The sequence below is a fragment of the Mobula birostris genome, chromosome 22 (genome assembly GCF_030028105.1).
Source record: "Mobula birostris isolate sMobBir1 chromosome 22, sMobBir1.hap1, whole genome shotgun sequence".
NCBI classification, from domain to species: domain Eukaryota; kingdom Metazoa; phylum Chordata; class Chondrichthyes; order Myliobatiformes; family Myliobatidae; genus Mobula; species Mobula birostris.
The window spans coordinates 18,433,544-18,453,452 of record NC_092391.1 but is presented as its reverse complement, the minus strand read 5'-3'; the positions used below and the strand labels follow the sequence as shown (position 1 = coordinate 18,453,452).

The 19,909-nt window shown below is 40.0% G+C and overlaps 1 protein-coding gene across 6 annotated transcripts in view; it reads left to right on the top strand.

Annotated features, from left to right (window-relative positions):
* fubp3 (far upstream element (FUSE) binding protein 3) overlaps positions 1–19,909 on the top strand; it is a 94,697-nt gene that overhangs the window by 20,221 nt on the left and 54,567 nt on the right. For all 6 annotated transcript variants that reach the window (XM_072240192.1, XM_072240191.1, XM_072240197.1 and 3 more), the window contains one exon: positions 15,284–15,389. In XM_072240192.1, coding sequence (XP_072096293.1) covers positions 15,284–15,389 — 106 coding nt within the window. The remainder of the gene's footprint in view (positions 1–15,283; positions 15,390–19,909) is intronic.

Genomic DNA, 19,909 nt, shown 5'->3' with positions numbered 1-19,909 from the left:
AAGGTAATATTTTCCCTATTTTCAATGTGATTGATTGTAGAGAGCACAGTATTGTGTAACATTGAATACTTATGGTTGACTATATATATTAATATTGTAGGTACAGGCAGTCTCCAGGTTACGAACGAGTTCCGTTCCTGAGTCCGTCTTTAAGTCGGATTTGTACGTAAGTCGGAACAGGTACATCTGGTATTATTTAGCGTCAGTTGAGCGTTTGTCTTAGCATATAGTATATATTTTACCTTTCAATGCATATAAAACACTTAAGAAACGTATGTATTTCAATAATTAAACCACTGCGTTGCTTAGTAATAATTGTAGCTTTCACCGGGGCAGGGCCTTTCACGTGCTCCATTATTCTCACTTTATCCTTTAAAATTGTTCTGATCGTTGACCGACTGTAGCCTAATGCTTTTCCAGTGACCGATGACGTTTCATCTCTTTCTAATCGCTTTATTATTTCCACTTCCTTTTCAATCGTGACCGTTTTCTGTCAATGGAACAGAAACACTGCGGATTCAGCAGCAGCTGCAGGCAGTGGGTCCTGAGCTCCCCTGGGTCCTAAAGTCCACCCGCAATGAGGCAGGTTAAATGGGACAAGTGGGGGCAGTGCTGACAAGAAAAGGGGGGGTCAGGGTGAATCTTGCTAAGAAAAATTTAAGCCAAATACGAATAACACAGTGTTAACGACAACGTGATCTGACTTAAAATGGCAGACGGCGTTCTCCTTCCTCGAGCCAATGAATTTTTAATAGGCTTTATGGCAGGCCGTTCGTAAGTACGAGTTGTTTGTAAGTCGGACGTTCGTAACTCGGGGATTGCCTGTACATACAAGAGCAGAATTAGGCCATTCAGCCCATTAATTTATAGCTAAATATGTTGTGGACTCTAATATTCTGTCATTATATGTATTAAGGAATCATGTTCATTAGGTTGTATCTTTAAAATGTGGCAGTCACTAAAGTTGTTTAAGCTACATGTTGACAAGAATGGAACCTGCCAAAATCTGTGGATTGTATAGTTGCACCTGCTGATAATTAATATTTTGTTTGGTTGCTACATGTACTATGATCAGATTGTGATATATTGTGGAAAAGTTGTATCTCATTAATTAGTCATTTTAATTTATTCAGTTAACCAGTTTTACTAATTTGCCTTGGGTGCTAGGTTCTGACAAATAATTTTCCCTGATTATATTGTCTGATGGTGTATTTTATTATTGTAAGCATAAGCCTGAACAATGGAAAATCTGTCTGAAACAATTAGTGAAGTGAATGAATCCCAAATTTAACACTCAGATCTTTCTGTAGCATGAGATATAGAATTAAGTAAAATAAATATATACTTGCATCCAATCCTGAGTTTGCATTTTTCTTGTAGCTTAACTTACCCATCTTAATTTTCTGTGGCAGATGTCATGCCACCTGAATCTGGTTATTTTATAGGTTAATTGTTATCACTGGAATGCTGTTATCTCTAGTCTGAGTACAAGACTCTTGTCTGTCTTGTTCTCTTGGGGTGTCTGTCTGTTCTTTGTTTTTGTATCACTTAATAAAATAAATTAGCAAGCTTTGTGCCTCATTCTGAACTTCTGAAAAACCCCTAGATTGCAAGAGCATCAGGATCCAACACAGGTTTGTCAGTCTAGATGTCACCTAGTTGTTGGAGCTGATGAGTGTGTTTAGGAATTGGTTGTTGGGGAAGTTGGTCTGAAGTAGGCTGTTGATATTGATCCTGCTGGGGTATTTGTCAATTTTATTAAGAAATGAAGGTGTATCTTTCAAGAACTTGGTGGCACCTGCCTGGTTAATTCATGTATCAGAAATACGAAAACTAGGATTGCTGCACTCTGACCCACGTGCTTTCTGTCAGGTCAGGCTTGAGCTCTTGATCATCAGCACTTTTCCTCAGACAGGCAAAGTGCTACAATGGCACACTGAAAGTGATGATGGGTAGCTCTGTAGTTTCCAGGATTTTGTTGTGGATCTTTTATTATCAAAGGCACACATTGTACAGCAAAAGCACTTTATAGATGACCTGATTGCACATGTTAACTGCAAGGAGTATTCTGTCCTGACCTTCAGTTGCTCCTCTGACCGTGATTTGCAGATTGCCCTCTGTATGCATACAGAAATGTCAGCTTAGGAGGGGTGGTCTTGGTTCTGGGATAGGGTTTATGGAAGTTAAATACAGTGCTATGCAAAAGCCTTGGGCACATTCATATATAGCTAGGGTGCCTCAGACGTTTCCACAGTACTGTAGTAATTTTATGTATTGCAGTGTACTCCTGCAAAAAAGCAACTTTGACGTGTGAGTGATGATAAACATGATTCTGATGTGGGTCTGTTTTGTGGGCTGAGAGTAGGAATGAGGCGGGGAGTGGGGAATCATGGCTAAGAAAGGGGGAAGGGAGACGGGAGTGAGCGGGAAGCACCAGAACCAATTGTAATCAATGAACCAATTGTTTGGAATCTAATTTTCCTTGCCTGGTGACTCAGGACTGGGTGTGTCTGCACAGCTTCACCCGGCACTCCATTTCTGCCACTCTCCTCCTGCGGCACTCTCCCTTGCCATTCCCAACATCCTTTGCTCCCATCACATTTACAAACTCGCTTTCTGTTCCATGTTGACAAATACAGTACTGTGCAAAAGTCTTGGGCACCCTAGCTATACATGTGCCTAAAGCTTTTGCACAGTACTGTAGCTTCCACTTGTTGTTCTACTCGGTATGATGGAGATAAGCCATTTTGTTGGAATTGAATTGCAGTATAACAGCAAAAGCCATTGTGTATCCTTCCTTGATACCAGTCTGTGGTGAGGTTTTAGTAGATGCAACATAGAGGTAGAATTTCTGTGGGCAACCAACTTTGAGAAGGATGATCTACTGACCCTCTTGGCTAATGAGTCAAAAGTCTTTGAGGACAGTGGTTATGCATGGTGGTTGGTGTGTTGTTCTTGGACCTGACACATAGTAAAGTTGACGTGCATTCTGCCTGTAGATGGGTGGAAACCACACTGTAATGTGTGGAACAGCTCTTGGGTCTCTGGAAAGAAAACCCTGGCAATGAATAAACTGTGGAAATGGGGAGGTCCTGGTGTAGTGCCTGCATTGCAAAATGATTATGATCCAAGTCTCCGGCATGTCCTTCTCTGACGTGGTTGATGAAATTTTTTTGTAACAGGAGATTCATTCTGACAACTTTTACAACTTCACGGGCTTCTGAGTTTCTTATTTTTCTGTTGGCATATGGTATTTTAATGATCTGCAAGTCTAGAGACAGCAGCAAAGCAGGATTTGTGGGATCAGTTTAAGGATATTTGTGTCACTGATGGTAATTGCTAAAGTCTTCAGACTGCTGATTCTTGTAAAGTTATCTTGCCCCTTCCATTCTTGCTTTACCTCTGTTCTTGACCCTCAGCAGGATGTCAGTTTAGGCCAAAAAGTCCTGAAGAAACAGCATACTTCTGGTTATCACTGAGTTACTGGGCCTTCTGCCAGCCATTTGTTATTTTTATATCATTTTCTGATGAATACCAAGCCTGTAAAGTTGTTTACTTCCCTTTAGACGTGGATTTGAATCTTGCATATCTAGGTAAATCTGTCCTGAATTTTGTTATTTGCATCACCCCAAGTCCTGGTAGACCAACCAAAGGTCTCTGTGTAGGTGATAATAGGGTGAAATTTGGGAGAATCTGGGCACTGATTTTTTGTTTTGTTCCTGCTGGCTGTCGTATTTGTGAAGGTCTATCTGTGCTGACTATATGGGGTTCTTGAGATTTTCAAGGTTTTTTTTGCTGTTGGGGGGCCAGCTGGATGAAATAACAAAATTGGGTAATTATTAGTTCAATAATATTTGACATTGTGTGACTGATGCTCTTTCTGACTTGGATGATAAGACCATAAGATATAGGAGCAGAAGTAGGCTATTTGGCCCATCGTGTCTGCTCTGCTATTCAATCATGGGCGGATCCTATTCTTCCAGTAATCCCCACTCCCCTGCCTTCACCCTATCTAGAACCTATCTATATCTATCTAGGGTAATCAAGAACCTATCTATCTCTGCCTTAAATACACCCAATAACTATGCCTCCACAGCCGCTCGTGGCAACAAATTCCACAAATTTACCACCCACTGACTAGAAGTAATTTCACCACATCTCAGTTCTAAAAGGACGTCCTTCAATCCTGAAGACGTGCCGTCTTGGCTAGAATCCCCTATCATGGGAAATAACTTTGTCATATCTAATCTGTTAAGGCCTTTTAACATACCATACAAGTGCCAATGCCTGGATTATGGGGAACAGCTTTGGGACCTCTTTCTACCTAACAAGTACTGGCATTGAAGCCACGGAAGGATTAGCGTACCTGTGATATGTGCCTGTTTCATTTTGTCCAAGGGTCAAAGATGAAATCTTTCTTTTGTAAAATTTGTAGCTTCCAGTGTTGAAGCATGTGAGCTGATGCCTGTAACTTGTGCATTGAAGGAGCTAGTGGATCATAGACGCGTCACGTAATGAATGAAGAGGATCATGAGACATTCACTTATCACAGGCGAGTCACAAATTTCTCTTGATGGAAAACAACACATGAAGATGGCATTCTTCTTTCAGACGTGTCTTGACGTTTGAGTTGGCCATGAGGCGTGTCTTGACGTTGTGGCCGTGAGGATCCATATGCTTCAGGTCCTGGAATTCTTATTGAGGATTGAAGTTGACTGGGTGTGACATCCTTTAATCTGATGTGGCACTCTCAGTAATTACATGGGCTTGTAAAGGACAAGATCTTATTTCAGTGATCACGTTGATTTGTTGACATGGATCCAAGTGTCTGGGAGGATGGGTCTGTTGTATTGATACTAACATCCACACGTGGGCATTGTTTTTACTGGTGAAAGTATTCGTATACATTTCATAGCCTTCAAAATTTAGGTACTCATTCAAATGTCCAACAAACTTTGATCTTTCTATAGAAATGTTACTCTTAACTCTTTCAACATAGTACAAGGTATAATTTTCCAGCTTCCTAGGGTAATTCTCCACTAGTATGGTGGCTAATAGATTGTATGGAGCTGAGAACACTATTCCACCACAAAACTGGATTGATATTTCTTTGATACTGAACTTGATATTTTTAGAAGTGAATTGGAGTAAGTTGTGGCTTCAGTTCAGTCTGCGCCTGAAGGAAAACCGTAAGAAGAAAAGACGAAAGTCACAAAGGGACCATGGTGACATGATGATCTTCCTTGGTTTCTGTTAACTAGTTCCATCTGAATTGTCTTTGCTCTAAGAACAATTTACTATATCTTTTGTTTTGCCAAAAGCCTCATTGGATGTGAAGAAGCATCACTGTATAATGTTCCAATATATTAAAAAAAATCTGAAATAAAACTGGTGTTTATTCTTCTGCATATGATTGGAAAATGCAAGTTCAGTTTTATAGTTCTTGCAGGAACACAGAGACCATTAACATTCTGTTTGGTGCAATGCTGTCAGAGTGTTAGTGACAATCTTAAATCTGACTAATAAGATTAGATGAATTTCCAGGGTGACCTTACTGTGTAAATTCCTTTGAGTCACACAGTTAGAATGAGTATTTGGCTCAGTGACTGATAGAAACTCAAGCAAAAATGCCTAGTTGCCTTGAACCAAATTTAAATGGCTTGGTTGTTGGGAGATGGCAATTGTGATTTTGGTGTGTCCAAACTGAAGTAATTTTCATACTTCAATGTGCCTTATACATTTTTATATGCTAAGTATTGTTGATTTCAAGTTAACCCCTTGAACAACCCAACATTTTCCTGAAATGTGTTGTACAATATTCAGTGAAATGTCTAAAATGTGTTGAGCTTTGTGAAACTAATTATAGTACAGATTATCAATTCGACTGGTACCTCTAGTATTTAGGGTAGGTGTCGATAAATCCAGGTAGTAGCAGGCGTTATTAGATTTAGCCACTGGAGCTGATAATGCATTTAAGGCATCTATAACTCCTTAACGTTAAGAATTTAAAGGAAAATATTTGGTGATACACACATAGTGCTCCTAATTTTAACTTTGTCCCCTCCACATCAGTAGGATTTTGAGATAGATTAATAGCATCTGCACTAAAATAGAAAATTTTGGAAGAACTGAGTTAACCTTTCATGTGATCTTTCCTCAACCCTTCCCATCCACAAATACTGCTTGACCCATGAGTATTTCGATATTTACTTGTGTTTTTAACCCATGTAATACTGTAATTATGATTAGTAGGGAATCTCCCAAGTTCAGGAAAATGAATTTGGTGCAGATTTTATGATATAGTTTTGGTTATCTCAATAAGATTTAAACTAGCTGTTAATGATTTGACTGGAGAATCGAAAGGAAGCTAGTTGTTTTATCCTTAGCCTTGCTTTCATGCAGTTGTTTAGGCTTTAATCCATTTTTGTGATATGATATCTAGTTTTTCGTATGCCTTGGGAATGTCAACAATGGCTTAATAATAATACTGTCCTCTGTCAGGTGGTTGTGGATTTAAGTAGCACGCTGTGAAAGCACTTGAAAGCATTACCAAGGGAGAATCTATTCCAGCACCCGTTATTTCTGTTCTCATTAATTTTACATTTGCTTTCATTGAAGCAATGCCTTGATTTTATAATTAACTTTCTTGTCAAATTCCTTCTTGATCTCATCCTTCATTATCTAACTTCAGTCCTGCCAGATAGCTATAGATGCACAGTTGTTGTCTGTTGCATTTCAGATTTCAATATCCCAGCCTTCTTTACTCCTCGGAAGAATGTTGGCCTTTGGGATCTAATGGCATTTAGACATAAAACCGATAATCTGGCATAGTTTGGCTGGACAAATGGATTTTGCAGATAGTTGAATGTTATTACTCTTTTAATGCCCCAATTCAATTTCAGTTCACTACTTTTCGATCTTGTACATTATTATCATGCAGTGAACTGATCAGTATAAAGAACATGCATATTAGAGCCCTGGTGAGCAGAAAGGAAGCCACCTGTCAAACCATCAGGAATTCTGTATATTTGAATAATGGATTATTTTTTGCAATTGGAGGTAAGGCCCATACATCCAGGAATGTTCTGTCAAAGCATAGTCCAGGAATTAAATGACATAGGGCTCAAAGTTTGTCATTGGACTCTGCCACTGAACTCCACATTGGACCTGTGGTGGCACCCAGTCGTGCTGAGATTCTTCAGCATTAAGATGGGGTATTGCCTTTTGAAGACTATGTCATGTTAGAGACCGCAGTGGTTTCGATAAGGATTGTAGGGTTTTGGATTTGACAAACTGGCAAGCAAGTTATTTTTTAAAAATACTGTTTTGGAATAGTTTGAGTTTGTTTTTGATTAACTTTAAAAATGAAGAAAAATTAGCTTTAAGTTGTAGCTTTTTTAAAAACAAGTAAATAAGCATTTGGAAAATATGAAGTGTTACATTTTGGGAGATCAAATGTGGAAGAACAGTACACTGTTAATAAGAAGACCCTTACAGTGCTGTGCAGAGGCATCTTGGGGTCCAAGTCTGTAATGACTGTGCAGGTTAATGTGGTGCTAAAGAAAGCATATACTCAGTGGCCACTTTATTAAGTACACCTGTATACCTTGTTAATGCAATTTTATCTAATCAGCCAATCACCTGGCAGCAACTCAATGCATAAAAGCATGTAGGCATGGCCAAGAGGTTCAGCTGTTGTTGAGATGAAACATCAAAATGGGGAAGAAATGACTGACTGTGGAATGGTTGTTAATGCCAGACAGGATGGTTTGAGTATCTTAACTGCTGATCTCTTGGGATTTTCACACACAACAGTCTCTAGAGTTTACAGAGAATCGTGCAAAAAAAAACAAAAAGAAGATCCATTGCGTGGCTGTTTTGTGGGCAAAAATGCCTTGTTAATGAGAGCGGTCAGAGGAAACTAACCAGATAGGTTCATGCTGACAGGAAATTGACAGTAACTCAAACAACCATGCAATACAACTGGTGTGCAGAAGAGCATCTCCACACAACATGCTGAACCTTGAAGTGGAGGGCTACACCAGCAGTAGACCACACAGGGTTCCACTCCTTTACTTAATAAAGTGACCACAATGTATAGCATGCTTGTCTTTATTAGTCAAGGAACTGAGTTTAAAAATCTGGAGAGTTATATTACAACTTTATAAAACATTGGTCAGGTTACATTTAGAGGATTGCATTCATTTCTGCTTATCCTATTATAGGAAGAATGTTAAGACTTTGGAAAAGGTGCAGAAGATGCTTACCAGGATGCTGTCTAGATCAGAGGTCATATTTGGGTTATTTCCTCTGGAGGGTTGAGGGAGTTCTGATAGGCTTAAGATTGAGAAGCATAGAGTAGATGGCCTGTATCTTTTTCCCAGGTTTGAAACGCCCAATACCAGAGGGCATGCATTTAAGTTGAGAGAAAAAGTTCAAAGGAGATACCTGGGACAAGTTTTTACAGAGGAATGGGCTGCCAAGGTTGGTGGTGAAGACATACCATAGAGGTGTTCGAGAGGTTATTAATAGGCACATGAATGTGCATTAAATGAAAGTATATGAACATTTTGTAGACTGAAGGAATTAGTTTAGTCAGGCATTTGATTACTAATTTAATTAGTTTGACACAATGTCATGAGAAAAGGACCTGTTCCTGTACTGTAACGTTCCATATTGGCTTTTACAGCTAGCAAAATATGAGTAAACTTACAATGCAGAGTGATTCTGTGTGGGTGAGGTCGGCAGGAGAGTGGCAAGATTTGCTTAAACTTGTGGCCCTGACACTATGTTCTGCTGTGCCAATAAACCTGAAGAAAATGATATTGCATTGTTTGGGTTGCTGCCCTTGATTGCTCAACCCTAGTGGATTTTCAAAAACAAAACCTCTGTGGAGATTGAGTTGTGAGAATGAGGTTCTCCTGGTGATTTCTGCTATTCAGTTCATTCGATATTTGCTGTCTTGAAGTGTTAAACAAGACATATTGATATTCTTGGTGGCACCCAATGTTGTTCAAGTCATATTTGACATGAGCCTGCGTCCCAGGATAATTGATGGGGGAGGTGTAGGAAGAAGAGTAAAATCCTTTAGCTTTTCTGATACCATCCCAAAATTGATCATTGCTGAGAGCAAATTCAGAAATTGGAGGTGCAGAGGGACTCGGGAGTCCTCGTGCAAGATTTCCTAAAGGTTAACTTGCAGGACCAAGGTATTATCAGAATTCATTAGTTGGCAGAGACCAGTTATAACTGTGCCAACTTATTATGAATGGACATATATAAAATCTAATTTTTTTTCATTGAACAAAATATTCCTGCAAAGAGACTAAGAAATCCACTTGGGAATCCTTAGTTTCTTGTCTTTATGAAATCTGGTTTACTCCTGATAACCTAGAATTTCAGTAATGCGTAAATGTGAATGCTTGAAACATCTTGTATTGCCCACAAAATACCACTGCTTTTTAAGCAATGAAATATGATCACTTGTCACATTTGGCCCATAATGCCTCTATAACCTTTCCTATTCAGGTACCTTTTGAATGTTAATGCACCCCATTTGTGTGGCCAGTTTGTGCAATAAAATCCCACAAACTTGAAACGCATGTGACCAGTCATGGGTGATGCTGGTTTCAGTCAGAATGTTAGGGATGCACCTGGTAGCTGTTTTGAGTAGTACTGAACATAATGCAAAAATGATATTTTCAAGATGGCACATTCAGACACAATGACTACTGTGTCCCTGAGTATAATAGTTTATCCACGTCCTCTGTCTTTATAACATCTGTACATTTTGTCCTTGTCTTCATAAGTTAATGTGTTATGTGTACTACTGTGCTTTACACCCTGGTTTGGAGAAATGTTGTCTTGTTTCTATATACGTTATATGGTTATAAATGTTGTATACATGTTTGTAGGTAATTGACAATAAACTTGACGACTCAGAATGCTAGAAAACCTCAAGGCGGTTACTGAAATGTCACTTATGCATTCACTTTATCGGAAAAACAACCACAACCTCCCTGACTCGTGGAAGATTGCTGCAGCTAAACTAAGGTGCAGTTTCACAATGGATTCACTTGGACAATAGCAATGCACGTAGTGCATTTTATGAATTTTGTATTTATAAACAGATTGTGTGAAGAAGTACATAATTGTATTACAATGTAATTACAAGTTTGTTATTTTGTTATACAAGGAGTTATTTTGGGAAGAATTAATGTAGTGCAAGTGTATTGCTGAACAAATAAACATTTATTTCTGTTTCATATCAAGTCTCAGTTGATCCAAAACAGTTAACAATGCTAATTATATTTGAAAAGTAATTGCAGCTATGTAAACAAATCTGTTGACCAAATTATGGTCCTACCTGAAGCAAAACTAATGAGCAGTTAATTTATTGCTGTAGTGATCTTTGCAAGTTCTGGTATTTGTGACTTTTCTTTAAACCACCGTTGCTATCATCTGGACAATACCAGCAGTGGTCTTTTTGTGTGACTGAGCATGTTTTATTTAACTGGTACTTAACCAAGAATTTTTAGTTATTGTGACTTTTGATTGAAGCCTGTTTCAAGTATGGTGCATTTTATGTTTTGTTTTAGCACCCGATAAGGAATTGAAGTAAATTGCATAGACAGTAAAGTTGGGTTTCTATCTCCTTGCATTTAAACAGCATCTTTCCCTACTTCAGAGTACCCTATTAAATACTTCAGTGATTACTGTTATAATGTAGGAAGTGCCAATTTACATAAATTAAGTTCCCACATCCAGCACTGGTAATAACAGGACAATTTGCTCATAATGTTGATTGACAGAAATATTTGCCAGGATACCACAAAGTGTTCCCGATCTTCAAAAATCTTTTGAGATCTTTGTCCTCTTGAAAAAACAGTTGAAGAACTTTGATCTCCTCCAGAAGAATGATGAACACTCAACAGTACTTGTTTAAAAACATCAGCTGAGATATTAATTCTCAAGCCTATGAAATAGGACTTCTAACACAAGCAAATGTTTTAACTATTTACGGGTAGCCTATCTACAATTCTGGTGTCATTTTACTCAAAGTGCATCTTGCTCAATGTTAGAAATAGGAGAAGGCATGTGGTCCCCGAGCCAGCCCTACAATCAATATGATTGTGACTGATCTGTTCCAGGCTTCTCTTCTGTGCCAGTTCTTCAAAGTCCTAATCCTTCAAAAAGTTATTAGTTTCCACTTTAATAATTTGCAGAGATCTAGCGCTTTCCTCATTAATATCTTAGTCTCTTGCTTCTGATAGTTATAAGATTCCCAGACGTCAAGCTTACCACTAACTACTGCTCATGCTGGAGGAACTCAGAAGGTCAGGCAGCATCTATGGAAAGGAGTAGAGTCAATGTTTTGGGCTTGACCCTTCATCAGGACTATGAATTCTCTTCAGTCAGGGAAGAGGTCTTATGCCTGGGACAAGTTTTATTTAATGGAGGTAAATACAGTAGGACCTAACCAATAGTTAATAGGCTCTTGGGCACATGAATATGCAGGACAGAGGGGATCTGTAGGTAAAGGAGATTAGTGTAATTGGCCACCTGAGTACCAATTAAATTAGTTTGGTGAACATGAGTCAAAGGGCCTCGTGTTCAGTGTTCCAAGAAGGGGTGGTGTTCTGACTGGAGGTCAGTGATCTCCAAGGATTGATGCTGTGATATGTCGGGGGCGGGGGGGAGAGGAGGAATGACTTGGATGAAGGTATAGGTGGAATGATTAATAAGTTTGCAGGCATCATGAAATTTGGCAGAGTTATTGTCAGTAAGGAAAGTTGACAAAGGATTCAGCAAATTTTCTGTCCACATTTTGTATTTCAGCAATTGAAAACGTGGATAAAGAAACAACAGATAGGTGTTGATCTGGACAGGTATATAGTGTTGCACTTTGTGAGGTCAAATCTAAGAGGAAAGTGTACAGTAAATGGCAGTATCCTGGGAATGCCTCAAAGTGGCAATGTAGCAGATAGGGTGCCAAAGAGGTCATGTGCCGTATCTTGGCCTTCGTCAATCCAGGGTGCTGAGTATAAAAGCCAGTCATGATGTAGCTGTTTAAAACTTTGGTTAGGCCACATCTGGAGTTTTAGGTGCCCTTCTGATTGCAGGGCAGATGTGGAGTCTTTGGAGAAGGTACAGACGTGGTTCACCATGATGTTGTCTGGATTAGGGAAGTTTCTCTATCAGGAGAGGTCAGAGAAACTTGGATATGTGTCAGAGGTTGTGGACTGACCTGATAGAAGTATATAAAACTGGGAGGCACAGAAAGGGTAGATTGCATTTTTCCTTGGGTGGAAATGTCAATTACTAGACAGTGTAGTTTTAGAATGTGGTGTGTAAAGTTTAAAGAGATTTATGAAGCAAGTTGTTTTTGTATAGTGGAAGATGACTAGAACGTGTCATCAGGGGATGTGGTGGAAGCAGATACAATAGCAAGTGTTTAAAAGGCATTTAGACAGCCATGTGAACAGACAGCCAGGATTTCAGGTCCTTCCCAATTTGCATACAGCCCATACATACAAGTTAACATTTGGAGACCAGTGGGATTGGTTTACCTATGGCAGAACTGTAGGCACTCATTTCTGATGTGTAAGTTGTTAGGGTTATGAATAGTTCCCTGCATGATCAGGGGAGGAGCTGTAGGTCAAACTGGCATTGTGGTTGGTATAACCTTTTTCTGTGCTGTACTTTTTGTTGTTCCGACTGGAAAAATCGATCACGTGATCGTGAGCTAGTGATTTCCTAAGGAGAGTCTTTGCATTCCTATGACAGTGGTGGACTCCACTTTCTTAGTATGTCACCCACCAAAATAGTAACAGCTTAAGACTTGCATATGAGCAAAACATCCTGGAGGTGAGAAAGGTCTCAGCCGAAAATGTCAGCTGTACTGTAATTTTTCCGTAGATGCTGGCTGGCCAGCATTGTGTGTCTTAGATTTCCAGCATCTGCAGATTTTCTCCTGTTTGTGACTGGAGGTAAAATGGAAGTGGACACAGCCAACAGAATAGTACTTTAGGAGATATGGGAAGGAAGCAAAAGGCCTAAGGAGTGTGAAACATTATCTGTCACTAATATTTTCCAGATATTATATACCCAGATACAAATAGGTTTTCAAGCACAATGGCAAAAAAAAATTCCTTTCACAAACTTGGTTTGGATTGTTCTCTTGTGTAAAATCCACCTAAAATCTGTCTTCACTGCTGTCTGTAGAATCTAATTCAGTGTACATGTATTGCAACACAGCTTGTATTTTCTTGTGATCAAATCAAGTTTTAATTTATGTGGTTTATCTCAATTTAATTTTTGTGAAATCCTATGTCTACCTTACATCAGTTATTCATAGTAATCTCTGTCATGGAATGAAATTGATCTTATCCCACTTCAGTCTTAGAAGGTTTTAAATTGCATACTATTTTTATTCAACTTTGTCTTGGGCTACAGACTGCACTTGTTAGTGTGAGGCTCCTGTTTTGTTTCTGCAGACCTGATGTGTTGACACAAGACAGTATCACCTGCTCTCCATTATTTACTCAAATCACCACCTTTCTACAACAATGGGTCCTCAATTGTTAATTGTCAAAGTAGTGAATTGTGACTCTGGGAATTCTGCTTAAAATTGTCTTTTTGCCATGATATCTAAAAGCTTACAAGCTAACCTGCATAAGCAGTTTTGAGTTTTTATATTAAACAGGTTTGAAACCTGTTTGCAAATGAAATGGTTAAGTGATGGCTAACGAGGTCAATATAGAATCCACAGATCCTACCATAGATGTGACAGGTATTTGATAGGACCAGCAGATGGATGGTTTGTTCCTGCCAATTAATGAGAGTTTCTGTGTATAAAGACTCAGAGCCTTGTGCCATTGGGAATACAGCCGCTTCACTGAGCGGGCATGGACTGGAGAGTCCCAGAAATCACTGAGGATGCTGCAGATCTTTTTCCCCCTGAAGATACTTTGAAAAGACCCTTGAATATTTTCTTCTACCACCTGGTAATCTCTCCCTGTGACAGAACCTGAAATTGCATTGCCGTTTTCTGGCTCAAGGGAACAGTATGATCTGCCTAATATAACCAAAGTGTAATTAGGAACTCAATGCTGGGAGTGTTTCCCTGGAGAGGAACTTGATGTTGGTTCACTTTCTAATGGATTTGAAGGATTTTGCTGTGACAATGCTGGTGGTATCTATCCAGTGCTTAAAGTACTTTCTATAGGAAGTCAAATCTTGGAATCATAGAGGACAGGAGTAACTGCTCATTTTGTGCTGGATTTGAGGTCTTGATCTTCTGACAACATTTTGTCAGTTTGAAGAAAAGGAGGGTTGTGTTATACTAAAGGTGATGGCAAGTCTGCTGAGATGTGGAAGGTGATCCATATTAATCAAGATCTCATTTGGTGTCTTTATTGTTAGTGGGTGTTTTATGGTGGGATCAGTTTGGCCCGGGGTCTGTCTTTTGTGGATGTTATGCAGAAGGCCCATCCTGTCAAGTTTCAGTTGATGTTGAATTTGGAGATCGGCCTCTGTGCACGGGCACACACATCAAATGCACAATACAGCTTGACGTGCTAGCTTCTGGCGTGAAGGTGATGTAGGTTGAACTATTTCTCAATTGGTTTTAAAGATGAATTCCCTTTTGGCAGGGTCCTTGTTGAAGGTGAGGTGCAGCGCTGACGTGAGAAATGTTGAAAAGTGTGTTGGGCAGTGATGCACCATCATTTGACACTGATCTATGACATTATCACACCAACTTAAACATTCTTATCTAAAATTTTTCACATTCTGCCCTATTCCCTAATTTTAAACATTCTTATCTAAAATTTTTCACATTCTGCCCTATTCCCTAATTTTAAAACTAATTAACGTAATCTGAATACCTATATTCCTCTTCCCTCTGTATTTTCTGTTGATAGCAAAGGCTGTTTTCTGTCCCCACACTGGAGAGTCCTCTGCTCCGGCACCTCTGCCTTGCTTCATGCACTCCATCTTGAATAACTTCTCTAGTTCTACCTGCACTACTTGCGTGCATCTTCCATTGTGAGCACCATGTAATTCCTTGTTATTACAAATTTGTTCTGTTAAATCAGTTGCGTATTTTTCAGAATAAATGTCTTTAATAGATCTTGAAGATTCTATTAATATAATCTAATATTAATGTTATCTGGCAGTATGAAGAAAGCATGGAAATTTGCACTTGATTTTAAATGCTAACATGCATCTGTTTATTTTTCCCCACCACCTCCTTTCTCTCTCCCCCACCCCCCCCTTGAAGATTGCTGCAAAAATAGATGCTGGGTCACATCTGAACAATTCTACTCCTGTGGTAGATCCTGCCGTCTATGGGTATGGGACTCAGAAACGGACACTGGACGATGGGGGTAAGCAAGTGTGTTGATCAAACCTGACAGCACTCATTTCTTGTTGCTTGACATAGTCTTTTTGATTTTGGAGGTCTCTTGTTCTGACTGTATTTACGTAATATTTAACAGATGAAAATCTCACCAGAAATAGAGCATAAGACATCATGTTAATGCTTTAATATATTGGTCTGGGATAAAGACCTATATGATGCAATTGTAGTACAGCACCTATGGATATTTAAGATGGTTAAGTTAAAGCATCACGTGGTGGTGTATATTGCTTTGAAATCTTCAGGTTGACGGACCAAATGACATGTCATTGTGTTCCATGTTGTGCTGTTTTGGTGACCATCTCCAGCCTTTGCTGCAGACTGATGACAGATCTACAAAGACGTTTCTGCAATCTGCTCAGTGTGTATTATGAATGTCACAACTTGGTCACCGTAGCTGCTTTTGAGCCAGAATGTCAGTCTTTTGAAATATATGTTGTTAATTTATTGTGGCTCTACGCTTTTTGGATTCCAGACCTAATCAGTTCCCCTCTACCACCACTCTGCTCCATCTAGCGGAATTAGTCCTTACTCTTAATAATTTCTCCTTTGGCTCCTCCCACTTCCTCCAAACTAAAGGTGTAGCTATGGGCACCCATATGGGTCCTAGCTATGCCTGCCTTTTTGTTGGCTTTGTGGAACAATCTATGTTCCGTGCCTATTCTGGTATCTGTCCCCCACTTTTCCTTCATTACATCGACGACTGCATTGGCGCTGCTTCCTGCACGCATGCAGAGCTCGTTGACTTTATTAACTTTGCCTCCAACTTTCACCCTGCCCTCAAGTTTACCTGGTCCATTTCTGACACCTCCCTCCCTTTTCTAGATCTTTCTGTCTCTGTCTCTGGATATAGCTTATCCACTGATGTCTACTAAAAGCCTACTGACACAGCTATCTGGACTATTCCTCTTCTCACCCTGTCTCTTGCAAAAACACCATCCCCTTCTCGCAATTCCTCTGTCTCCGCCGCATCTGCTCTCAGGATGAGGCCTTTCATTCTAGGACGACGGAGATGTTTTCCTTTTTTAAAGAAAGGGGCTTCCCTTCCTCCACTATCAACTCTGCTCTTAAACGCATCTCCCCCATTTCACGTACATCTGCTCTCACTCCATCCTCCCGCCACCCCACTAGGAATAGGATTCCCCTGGTCCTCACCTACCACCCCACCAGCCTCCGGGTCCAACATATTATTCTCCGTAACTTCCGCCACCTCCAACGGGATCCCACCACTAAGCACATCTTTCCCTCTCCCCCCCCCCCCCCGCATTCCGCAGGGATCGCTTCCTACGCAACTCCCCCATCCCTCCCCACTGATCTCCCTCCTGGCACTTATCCGTGTAAGCGGAACAAGTGCTACACATGCCCTTACACTTCCTCCCTTACCACCATTCAGGGCCCCAAACAGTCCTTCCAGGTGAGGCAACACTTCACCTGTGAGTCGGCTGGGGTGATATACTGCATCCGGTGCTCCCGATGTGGCTTTTATATATTATCGAGACCCGACGCAGACTGGGAGACCGCTTTGCTGAACATCTACGCTCTGTCCGCCAGAGAAAGCAGGATCTCCCAGTGGCCATACATTTTAATTCCACATCCCATTCCCATTATGACATGTCTATCCACGGCCTCCTCTACTGTAAAGATGAAGCCACACTCAGGTTGGAGGAGCAACACCTTATATTCCGTCTGGGTAGCCTCCAACCTGATGGCATGAACATCGATTTCTCTAACTTCCGCTAATGCCCCACCTCCCCCTCGTACCCCATCTGTTACTTATTTTTATACACACATTCTTTCTCTCACTCTCCTTTTTTCTCCCTCTGTCTCTCTGAATATACCTCTTGCCCATCCTCTGGGTTCTCCCCCCCCCCCTTGTCTTTCTTCCCGGACCTCCTGTCCCATGATCCTCTCGTATCTCTTTTGCCTATCACCTGTCCAGCTCTTGGCTCCATCCCTCCCCCTCCTGTCTTCTCCTATCATTTTGGATCTCCCCCTCCCCCTCCAACTTCCAAATCCCTTACTCACTCTTCCTTCAGTTAGTCCTGACGAAGGGTCTCAGCCTGAAACGTCGACTGTACCTCTTCCTAGAGATGCTGCCTGGCCTGCTGCGTTCACCAGCAACTTTTATGTGTGTTGCTTGAATCTCCCTTTAGTACCTGGCAGAGGCTTTTATGATGTAAAAATGATTTGCCCCACCAGGCCAATTCATGCTGGTGCACCAATCCTAGTTTGTCCATGGATATTCAAACAGTTATCACAATGAAGCTATTATTCCAATGAAATGGAAGATAAATCTCTTCACACACAATGTTCACAGAAAATCAGCTCCAAAACAGGAAGTAATTGTTTGCACCACGCCATAGCATTGCAACTGCGACACCTTTCTAACCAATATCTTTGAAGATCAAGGAGAGAGCACATTACATAAAGTGCAACATACTCACCTTATTTTAGAATGGTCAGTGTCACCTACGATTATCTATGTCAACACTGAAATCCTAATGATTCAGTCAAAATGCATCCTGTGCTGGAAACTGTTCAGTCAACTGGAATATTTAAAAAAAGGGGAAGCTTTTATAATGGCCATGACTCAAAACTCCGCAACAGATCGCTTATATCAAGGATGGCATACCTCATGGCCACAGGAAAGGAAGATGTTCCTGGGCATATTTGAAGATAATCAGCCCAACAGCTTACAAATTTTGAAGATCTCTGTTAAGGTTTCTTAGACTCAGCCAGACTTCAGTGGCAAATCTTAGTAGTTTGGAGTTGGACTGGATCTTGGGGTTGATGCTGTGTTAACCCCATTGATCTCGATTATGTTCTCCACTGACTTGGTTCATTATTTCCCTATATTAACAGCTTTCCTCAAGGTAATGCTGAATTCATTATTGAAAATGTCTGCACAGTGGGATTTTATCCTTCACCTTATTTCGTTTAAGATAAATTACTTTATATTTTCAACCTTGTACTGCTTTTTAAAAATTCTTGGAGCCTTATTTACAGGTACACAGTTGGATTAATGCTTAATAACCATGCTTTCTATTTCATCTAGCTGTTTTGCTGATGTTTTTAGTGGAAACATCGGTTTATATGTAATACTTAAGCATAGCATGGTTTGGTGTATGTGGATGGAGCTTTTTCCATCTGATTTTCAAGCTTGTACCATAATTTTTAATGATGTCTACCTGATTAGTAAATTGCCTCTTTCTTGATTTGCCACTAATAAATCAATCAATGCTAGCACGGAAAGAAGAAAATAGAATCTGTGTGTGCTTTTGTGACACTTTATAGTAAATATAACTGCATGATTAGATTCATGAATGGAAGCAGATGGATTGTAGTTGTTACTAAGCTATTTATCATAAATGGATGTTTACCTAGTTTTCATTGAGTTGTAGTCCCCCCCCCCCCCCCCCGTTGAGTATAGGATAGCAGCAGTTGATTTTATTTATGGAGCTGTTGCATCTGCAAATGTTGCCTCAGCAGAATTCACTTCTGATATTGCTGTATCTTCAAATATGTCAACAAAATGGAAATGATCTAATGCGATCTTGAGGTTTAATGGCAACTGATGCTTAAATATTATGACCACCTTAAAAAAAAGTTCAATTGAATTGATCACTGCTGAATCTTCCCCTGACTATGATAAAGAAGGTCATGATGAGCATGCTCCTTAACTAGCTCCTCACAGTATATGAAGAGCACTTCCTAGAATTACAGTGTGATTCAGTCTAAGAATTACAATGAACATGACCTTCAATGAACAGTAAGTCCAAGAAAAGTGTAAAAAGCAGTACATGGCCTTGCTTTTTTTTTTGTACTGAACTTACAAAAGTTTCAAGTGTGACAAAGGATACTTAAGAATCCTCAAAATTGACTGTTCTCAGAAATTGGTTAACAATCTACATTTGGTACAGGGCTACCTGATCACATCAGTTCTCTATTCAGATCACTTGCTGCAGTACAAAATCTTGTACTCTTGAGCTTTCTTTTGGACTAGAATTGATCTTTAGATGAATCAAGAACTTGAGCCATTTCCACTCCCGTACCACTCCTCAATTTACTTCACATAGATGTACGCTTATTTGAATATCTAATTTGTGGTTGATGAATAAATAGAAGTGCCCAAGAAGATGGCCTTAAGCTAGGCATCTGGAGACAAATGTGCTCTATCAACCTGTTCCTGCTACATAACAGTAACCCTCTGACAATTAAGATCCACGATAAAACTGGAAAACGTAGATAACTTTTCATATCCTGGAAACTATTTCTCAATGAAGAACTACATCAATAGTGAAGCCTTCCGCTGCCTCCATTGCAGCAGCACAGACTTTCAGGGAGCATTCAAACACAAAGCTCATTACCCAAACAATACTGATTCCCACCTAGTATACTTAGAAGCCATGGATGCTGGACCTCAAAGCTCTGCAAATGCATGTGTTATCTACAAAATATCCTGAATTTATTCATAGGATAAGGGAGCTG